The sequence below is a fragment of the Cupressus sempervirens genome, chromosome 10 (assembly GCF_028749045.1).
Source record: "Cupressus sempervirens isolate cs-2001-9-10 chromosome 10, ASM2874904v1, whole genome shotgun sequence".
In the NCBI taxonomy this organism is placed as follows: Eukaryota; Viridiplantae; Streptophyta; class Pinopsida; order Cupressales; family Cupressaceae; genus Cupressus; species Cupressus sempervirens.
Window position 1 is genome coordinate 103,659,622 of NC_143127.1, and position 9,844 is coordinate 103,669,465.

The 9,844-nt window shown below is 35.9% G+C and overlaps 1 protein-coding gene across 1 annotated transcript; it reads right to left on the reverse strand.

Annotated features, from left to right (window-relative positions):
- Positions 1 to 7,439: 7,439 nt before the first annotated feature.
- LOC149532806 (phosphoserine aminotransferase 2, chloroplastic-like) lies at positions 7,440 to 9,322 on the reverse strand. The gene has a single exon (XM_089803572.1). It carries the CDS (start codon positions 9,045 to 9,047, stop codon positions 7,734 to 7,736), a length of 1,314 nt encoding a protein of 437 aa, XP_089659698.1. The 5' UTR covers positions 9,048 to 9,322; the 3' UTR covers positions 7,440 to 7,733.
- Between the last annotated feature and the right edge of the window lie 522 nt (positions 9,323 to 9,844).

Consider the following 9,844-nt stretch of genomic DNA (forward strand, 5'->3'; position numbering starts at 1 on the left):
GTAACCTGATTCTTTTGTTGGCATTGCAGGGCAAAGAGAAATAAAAAAAACTATAGAACACTTTATTAGAAGAACCTTTGCCACAAAGTGCATTGAACTGTCATAAACCAGAATGTTATATTGCAAATATGCCTAGAGACAATATTCTACTAATAGCTTAGGTTGAATACTATACCAAACATGACTATAACTATGTACCTTATTTTCACACATATTTCTAAATTGTTAGTCAGGGTTCACTTCTTTGCGACCCTCTATAGCATTGAACCTATAAAATTAGTGTATATGGCATGAAGTAAATTCTAAAATGAAACAACTATTTGCTACCATCATATGTGATATATGGGCATAAATTCTAGTGTTGTCATGCATATGAATGAATATAATGCAAATGCTTCTTTGTTAACTTTAGATAATGCTTTTATCATTGTTTCAATGTAAATAATGTTATTGAAAAATAATAAAAATTAATGGTCACTTTTATTTTCAGATAATGCATAAAAGATTATGTATCCAAATTATGGAAACAAGATTTAGCATATTTATATTTTCTTCAATATTTTTATGATAACTAGCACTCCTCAAATAGTGACAACAATAGTAATGAATCATTATCGTAAAATATCTTCTGAATTATTCTATCGATTTATAAATTTTTATTCAACTCTCAAGTTCTCCAAGGTTAATCTAGAATTAAGACCTTCAAAATTGTTTTCAAGAAATTCAATTCTAAAAATATTACAAATTAACTATTGTATTTTGTAGTACGAAAAGTTAATTCCACCTTCTTGTTGCTTCATTCACTTAGTGAAATAAAACAAATACAAGCAAATCAAACAATAATAATTAGCAAAATGAAGTTATTTCACTTCAACACTATAAGCTTCACTTCAAAATACATAACGGCAAGAACTAGAGGCTTTGCATCCTTGTTATAAAATGATTTTAAGTCATAAAGTAACTTTATAAAATAAAGTGACTTAACTATAGAAAAGCTCCTCCACTTAAATATTTCCCCAATGAAACCAAATAAACTCTTGTGACTGGTTGGCAACCTCACAATCAATGTCGTTAGCCTATCTGGATAGGGAGATAGACCAACAAGGCACCAGTAAGCCCTAGCGCTGAGAAGGGAGCATTACAATGCCCTAAGGGAGGGCTAAGGAAAACCCTAGAACCATTCACCATAGTAGCAACTCTCACACCAACCCAACCAAAGGAAGCCAGATTGCATCCCGAAACTCACATGGGAGCCAACTAATACAAAAGCATCGCCAAAAGGGAGGCCCTTCATGTCTTGAAGAGGTCCAACCACCGAGGTAGGAGGATCATTTGCAATCCTACTCAATAAAAAATGTTTTTGACACAAAGGTGGATGGAAGGCAAGAGCAGGGGGCTCAACTCCAGAAATGATGGAATGCATGGGAACCCTATGTGAGGCCAATTGGGTCGTGCACAGTTGTGTGAGTAGATGCAATGATGAGAGTCGTGGTGGCCATGATAGTTAAAAAGGGGCACTTCAAATAATTTAATTGTTACATAACAATTATTTACCAAATACTTTGGATCAAGCAATTAGGAGCGTGTACTTATAAATAAGCCCTTATACATTAAGGGAGGCACACATAGATTTACAACATTTCACATTACATTAGCATACACCACATTATTTATCACCATAGTTGTTTACATTGTATGTATTGTGTTTCCCATCATTGTATATTACTGACACGATTTAAACTATTATCAAGGAAGTTGTAAGCTTTCCATCTAAACATATGAATACCAAGGTGCTTCTCAATACTATGCTTATCTTAGAGACAATTCCACCAACATGAATAAAGCACCAAAAGCAATACACCATATGTGCTGATTTGTCCAAGATATTAGGAAGTTCATTAATCTATATATCTTTTGTTCATCATTCTTGCAATCCTACTCCCATATCATTCCACACCTTCATTCATCTAACATCCCCTCTTATTTCTAACCACATTCTTATCCATGCTTTCCCATGTTCATTATGGTCCTATTATTCTTTAGGCTTCACACCAACTAGCATACTCACAGTACTTCTAAACGACCTCTAACCACCTATCACCAATTGCGGATGCCATCCTATTTACACACCACCCATCACTAGACATATTCTCCTCATCCCACCACTATTACCCATCCGTTCTTGCAATTATTAATGTAAAAACTTAGTGAAGTTCAAAATATGTTGAATACCCTCCCTTTAAGCTCTAGGAAAAAATGATTCATGAACTAATCATCCTCAATTTTACTAGGATCTTTGGATATCAATAGGTTATGGTCTATCCACTTCCCATGGGCCTTGTGGCTCGAAGATTTGAATTATAAAATGGGTAGGTGACCCAATGATCTATACTAGATCCTTTAGTACTATTCGTTTGCTTGTCAAATTATTCATTTGTACATGGTAGAAAATTGGTTAAAATGGTTATTTTCTTGGCACATGGTCTTATCCATTGAGTTTCCAAACTAGCTATTTGTTTTACCCAACATTTCAACATGAGTACTGATTTTGTAACCTACATTTTCAGACTTAATTCAATGCAAGAATATGATGCATGCTCCAATGACCGTGTTAAAAGTTTCCTGTAAGAGTAGTGAGCATTCTTCTCGTAAGCAAATATGCTTGGCACCATGTAAAAAAAGTCAATAAGGGCAACTAACTTCAAATGCTATTTGATATTATACTTAGCATGCAACAAAGTTTACAAGGCCTCACAATCCAATTAATATAATATTGGGGACCTTCTAAGAGCGAAAGTGAGCATTTTACAACCACTTAACACCATTACACGCTTCAGGCTGTGTTCCTAAAGGTTTTGATTCCAGTGCTTTAGGTGATTACCGAGTAGTGATTTTGTAAACTACATTTTCAGTTAATTCAATGCAAGAATGCGATGCATTCGCCAATGAACATGTTAAAAGTTTCCTGTAAGGCCAGTGAGCATCCTTCTCGTAAGCAATATGCTTGGCACCATGTTAAAAAAATCAATAACGGGCAATTAACTTCAAATGCTATTGTTATTATACTTCACATGCAACAAAAGTTTACAAGGCCTCACAATCGCCTTAATATAATATTGGGGAGCTTCAAAGAGCGAAAGTGAGCATTTTACCACCACTGACACCATTACACGCTTCATGATGTGCTCCTAAAGGTTTTGATTACAGTGCTTTTGGTGATTACGGCAGTTTCAATCACACTAGGCAAAATTTAGGGCTGTGAATAATAAAATATGAGACTTGGTTGATAATGATATGATCTATGCAGCAAGGAAAGATGTTGGACCGACCATTCCTATTGTTATTGCACCTACTAACCAGAATCCTCAAAATTTTGAAAGTCCTCCACAGCATGATCAATCAAATTCCACGTCTATTTATGATTCATGTTTTCATTCCAACAGATTCCGCAGATTATTTGTAACAGAAGACTACATTTAACATGCTGCCAGTTAAACTTCAATGCACGACAATAGATAAATCTGGTATTTAGTTTCTGACAAATACAAAGTTAAAATTATAGACCAATCTCAGTATAGATTGTAAGCGAAGTTGCATGGGTATGGAGGTATTTGGGTACTCTGGATACGGGTACAGGTAATTTTCAAAATAGGGGATAGGGATATATGGGTACATCACTTTTTTTTTAATATGATGTAATATGAATAGAAAATCTGGAAAAATTGAGTCATGACAACGGTCTTTCTAAAAAAGAACAGTGATAAAGTTTACAGACTCAACGTATTGTTTTCAGTTTCAGATTTGAAATATATTTCTAATAATAATATATGCTAAATGTTTAGCAGAGAAGGCAGACTTTAAACATGAACAACAAGATCATAAATCATATAACAATGACAAATTAAAATGATAAACTTCTGACTTGAACAGTAATAGAGTTTACCGTTGATCAGTATTGTATCAAAGTTTCAAATTGACTGTGTGGAATTAAGATTGATAAACATCAAGCTGATATGCAAACAAAAAACCCTAACAAAAATCAGAAATCTTAACCAAGGTCTTTATCTATGATGCTCTCCATTGAGTACCCAGTCCTTGGGTATGGGGAAACGGGTCCTATGGGTGTGGATATGCATACCCATGCAAACTTGATTGTAAGTTGTCCAAGTACTCCAACACCTCATTATGTTTAACAGCCTCGACTTGACATGATGCAACTCTTGAAAGTGAAACACTTTGGTTAGACTTGGATATTAGTTCTTATCATTAATGCAGACATTGCAATTTCATTATTAGTCATCTGTAGTGCTTCAAATGATAGAATTCATTTGAGTACTTTAAAAATCTATTACCGTGCATAACAAGGTCTATGGATTGAAATTTCTAACATGGAAGAAATGGAAGCTTGAATATCCAGACTAATCAAACTTCATGCAGTTTACAGATTGCACAAGATTAAGAATTTTAATAATTCATTACTGAAAGAACCAATCTATGACACCCTTCAGAGAGCTGTGCAGAAATTATATTGGTGTAACCGAATATTTAGACTCTACAAAGAGAACCGACGTAAGAGAAAAGCCATATTAATTATGTGCTTATATAATATAGAGATAATTTAGAGAACAAATGAAGCACTTGTTAAGTGGAAATGATTCACCTTTCTGTTAGTTATGGATAAAGAGAATTAGAACATGACGTGATTATTTTGGAACTATTGCTGAAAGAGAACAAATTTGGCATCAACTCGGGAGGTTCTTGAGGTTCAGCTCTGACTAAAGTTTACAGCATCATAGTTTGAGATGATGCGGGGAATGTCAATCAGAATGTTGGCACTAGAACTTGCTTCATGTGGTACTGCATTCTTGCAGCTGGCACCAAAAAAGGAGGACTTTGCCACCACTGCCATTCATTTAGTGCTTAAGATCAATTATAATCCAGTGTTGCACAACGAAAACCCACATTGAAAGAAAAAATATTTTGAAAACCAGCTTGTATATCTTGACAATAAGCTTTTAAGGCTTTAGTATAACATAGGCAGAGCAGAGACTTCACACACTGCAGTCAGAAGGATCCTTATTCAGAGCACCGAGCTGCCTTACAGTCTTATCTTTGGTTTTGTGAGCTTTGTCATTGTGCTCTCGTTGACCTATAGCAATGCTTTATCTTTAATGTTGGATGGAATTGCCTTTGATGATTTGGTCTACAGTGTACACCCTCAAGAAAGCAATCTACCCACACAAATACAAAAATACAAAATACGGGTCAAGAAGAAACAAACTGAATTGAACAGCTACTCAAGACATTAGTAAGGGTTCTTAGGACGCAAACAACAACCTCAAAAGCAGGAACAATTAATTATTCTAGGGAGATATACACAAAATGTACCATAATACACACATAGGCTCCATGATTGGGATCATCAATCCAGTAGAAAATGGTGCACAGAGCTACTTTAATACACATACCAGTCCAACAGCTGTTGTAGATAAGAAGTAACATTGTAGAGAAATCAATTTGATGCAGCTGAAAATTGACCTCAATTAGAATTATCCTAGGACAAACACCTACCAAATACTTTCAAGTCCTAGCATGGAATCATAACAGTTATTATGTGATTTGCACAGGTAGCCTTGTAGCCTTATGATTAAGTAATTCTAATGCAAAAAAAACGCTCCAAGCTACTTCCCAACATAAATTGAATTTTCAATTTCCAAGTTACAATGAGACTTTTGTTTGTGGTGCAGGCCAGCGTCATTAGCTCTGGCAGCTTACAGAACTCAATGAATAAAGTAGACCCCAAGTAACAATTTCAGATTTTCATTTCGCTCAGAATCAGCAAATATTCATTAACAGAAGTCTCAAACAAAGACTACAAAATAACCAGCAAAATGCTGCAATACACACCACCACCCTTTAACACACAAAACCCCCTAAGTTTGAGACTTCAAGATTCCCTTCAGCACCTACGTTTGATCCTTCAAAATTAGCATGACATCTTTAAATGTGTTGTTTACTAAATTAACAGTCCATTGCAATCTTACACAAGCTGCCAACGAATCATTCTGATGAAGTTTGACTCGGTTGCTCTAAAAATAAGAGAGACTTTGCAGCAAAGAATAAATAGAATTTATTCTGAAAATAGAATTTGCCCCACTACTGCAGTCACAAACTGAAAATAGAATTTGCCCCTGCATCGGTTTGTCAGCCCAGGCACAATGCTATCGTGTGCTTGAGCTATATGTAGCAAGCAGGTCATTGTCAGTTGAAAGTTCTAGCATTGATATAATTTGTGTCATCTTACTTATAAATGTGAATCCACACAAAAATATCAAAATAGAATTGAAATACAGAGACTTGAAAATAGAAAGTATATAGATTTCACATCCATAATCAAGTGGACTTATTCAAAATGCATATTTTTAGTGCCAATGCATATTCTCGCGAGACTTGAGACCATTCCCCAATCTGTTGATGACCAAAAAAGCACAACTTCATTTACACCTACTAGGCTGTAGAACTGATCTTTAGTCTAATGATTTACAGCTTCAATCCTTTCAACCCTACTTCAAAACATTGAACAATAATGAAAATATGTCGGAAAACATGGTTTGAGCAACTACAATGTAAGATAAATTGAAGAACAGAGCTTACGCTTCCTCTGTCTCCTCCTTGAAAGCAAGTATGTATTCACCCCATTTATACTTTCTTTGGTATTTGTGGTGCTACAGAATAACTGTGCAATTTTTCATTATTTTATGTGGCAGCGAATGATTGGAATTAGTTTCTAGTCCTATAACCCGCCTTCCATGTAATATAAGAATGCTTAATTATCAGTTCCACAAAGGCTCTTTCCATGTAATATAAGAATGCTCAATTATCAGCTCCATAAAAGGCTATAAGTGGCTGACATTTGGGGTTTTTCTCAATCTATATAGTTCAAGTGACATTCATAATCAGACCTGAAACAACAATTCAGATGTCCTGCCTTTTGCATGGTCTTTGCGCATGCAGTAGAAATAGATCACAGAAACTCTGAAATAAATTCTTCACAAAAATTGCAAAATAAAAAGCTGGAAATGCAGCGCATAAGATACCAATTTTCACCTGAAGCTAAAATGATCCACTAAATTATTATCAAATAAACAGAATATATTGATCTTATCATTCTAACATGTTAAACATTAACTGATCATGTTCAGCGTTCCCAATTAATAAAATGACAATAAGTCCAAAAGGCGAGGAGGATAAGAATACATTTGATTTGTGCGTTACCAAATGCAGTGAGCATGACTAAGAAGCAACACAGTTGAATTGTGACAGCAACATGATAATTGTACATTACCAAATGAATTAAAATAATATTCGAATGCCTTGCTTTGCAATCTGTACTACAATTCTCAAAAAACATGTTGGGCGTCCACTAGCACATAACAAAATGATTCAAAGAAGATACTTCCATTCTTCTTAATAATTCTCATTTAAAAATGTTCTAGTCACACTAATCAAGGAATAATCCAATGAAAATCCTTTAAATCGCGACAAGAACAAAAACTACAGCTCTTCCGAACTACAACAAAATAGGCCATAGGAAATAGAACTAGAATTTACTCCTTGCATGAAAATTCACTATAACAAATCTATATCAGGCAGATCAATATCTAGCCTTAGGAAACATCATTTATTTAACTCCTCAGAAGCATCAAGCGAGATCTACGGGATCGATTACCTAATTAATGCTTTGCTTGGAAGGCCTTCATAAATGATACCAATTTCTCCACTCCTGCCAATGGCATTGCATTGTAGATTGAAGCCCTGACTCCACCCACAGATCTGTGTCCCTTGAGCTGCACCATGGACTCGCTGGCTGCCTCTTTGATAAACTCGCTCTCAAGCTCACTCTTTTCAAGTGTAAATGGTACATTCATCAGGGACCTTACAGACTTCTCCACAGGGCACCTATAGAATCCATTACTCTCGTCAATTGCGTCATACAGGATTTTGGCCTTATGGATATTCTTCTTTTCAATTTCTTTCAGGCCTCCCTGAGCAAGGAGATCCTCAAACACCAAACCACACATGTAGATTGTATAGCAGGGAGGAGTATTATACAATGACTTGTTTTCAGCATGGATCTTGTAGTCAAGCATGAGGGGAGTAGTGGCTTGGGCCTTGCCAATAAGGTCATTTCTGATTATAACAATCGTCACACCAGCTGGCCCTACATTTTTTTGGGCTCCGGCATAGATGACCCCAAACTTAGAAACATCCACAGGCTTGGAGCAAAAATTGGATGACATGTCAGCAATTAGAATGGTACCGTCCCCTTTGGTCTTAGGGTAGTCCTTAAACTCCACACCATGAATGGTCTCATTAGCACATATGTGTAGGTATTTTGCATTTGGATTCAACTGATATTCCTCCTCAGAAGGTATCCTAGTATATTTTGTGGACTTTCCGGACCAAACCAGATTGGCCTTGCAAAACCTCTGACCTTCTTTAAAGGCCTTATCACCCCATGAGCCGGTCACAATATATTCTGTTGTATCTTCAGGGCCACATAGGTTTAAAGGAAGGCAAGAAAACTGAGTAGAAGCACCGCCTTGGAGAAAAAGGACCTCATAATTTGCAGGAATACTCAGAAGCTCACGCAAATCAGATTCAGCCTTTTGTATAACAGAAAGAAATTCTTTACCCCTATGGCTCATTTCCATTATGCTCATTCCAGATCCCCTCCAGTTGTAGAGCTCGGCCTGTGCTTTTTTCAGCACATTTTCAGGAAGTATGGCTGGTCCAGCAGCGAAATTGAACACACGAGCTTCTTCACGATCCTCCACTAGATCTGGGGTAGTAGTCAACGGTGCAACTGCTGTACACTTAATGGCCAGAGATTTGTGACATGGGTTGTAGGTAGTTTTTCCCAGAGATAAAGAGGGCTTACACAGCTTCTTTCCTAGGGGAAAAGATGGACTACCCACCAGAGCATTTGTTGGCGTGGGAGGATTTTTGAGCGCGAAAGCTTTCTGGCATGCTATAGAGGCTGCCATGGGATATGCAGACTAATATTGGGAAGGGAAAATAAAATGAATCTGAGAAGGGGCTGCAACCATAAAAATCTAAGAAAGGCAGACACCTGCAAAGTGTAGAAGACTCAATGATATTCGCGTTTATATACCCATCTTTCTTTGGGCTTTCTTCTACTTTCCTACCGTAGAATCTCAATAAAAAAATGAATTTCCGGTCAAGGACGTTTTTTAAATTGAAAAAATAGTAGTTAGAATCACTAGGGCTAAGAATCCTTGTGCTCGATGGGAAACTTGGAGTGAACGCTAGGTTATGCAATTGGGAGTTCGTCAAAATAGGCGAAACTATGTAATTTGTCATTTTCGTGGTAGGTGAGTAGCAAATTCTCATTCGGGTTTGGACACCACGTCCACCTTCAACATATATCTATTGGGTGGAAAATACCTAATTCTCTCTTCGGTGCTAAGTATTCATAAATAAACAAGGGGTGCATGTGTCAAAGTTTCTGTCTTTATGTTTTTATGGTTGACTTAAGTAGTATTGCATGAAGGGGAAATTAAATTAGTTACAATTTTTTGCAAAAACTTGTTGACAATAAGTTTTTTCAAGTACCTAAATTAAAAAAATTGTTGATTACCTAAATCAAAGTACCAAAATATGTAGTAAGTTTGAGGGGTAGTATTAATGGTATAAAAAAAATTGAGCAAAATTGTAAAATAGTAGCTAGTAAAACATAATATAAACTTTTAAAAAATAACATTTTACAGTTGTCAAAAATAAACATCAATGTAAAACTAATAAGAAATATATATATAATAAG

Coding starts and splice junctions, on each gene's coding strand:
- LOC149532806 (XM_089803572.1), bottom strand. CDS start 9,047: ATGGCAGCCTCTATAGCATGCCAGAAAGCTTTCGCGCTCAAAAATCCT.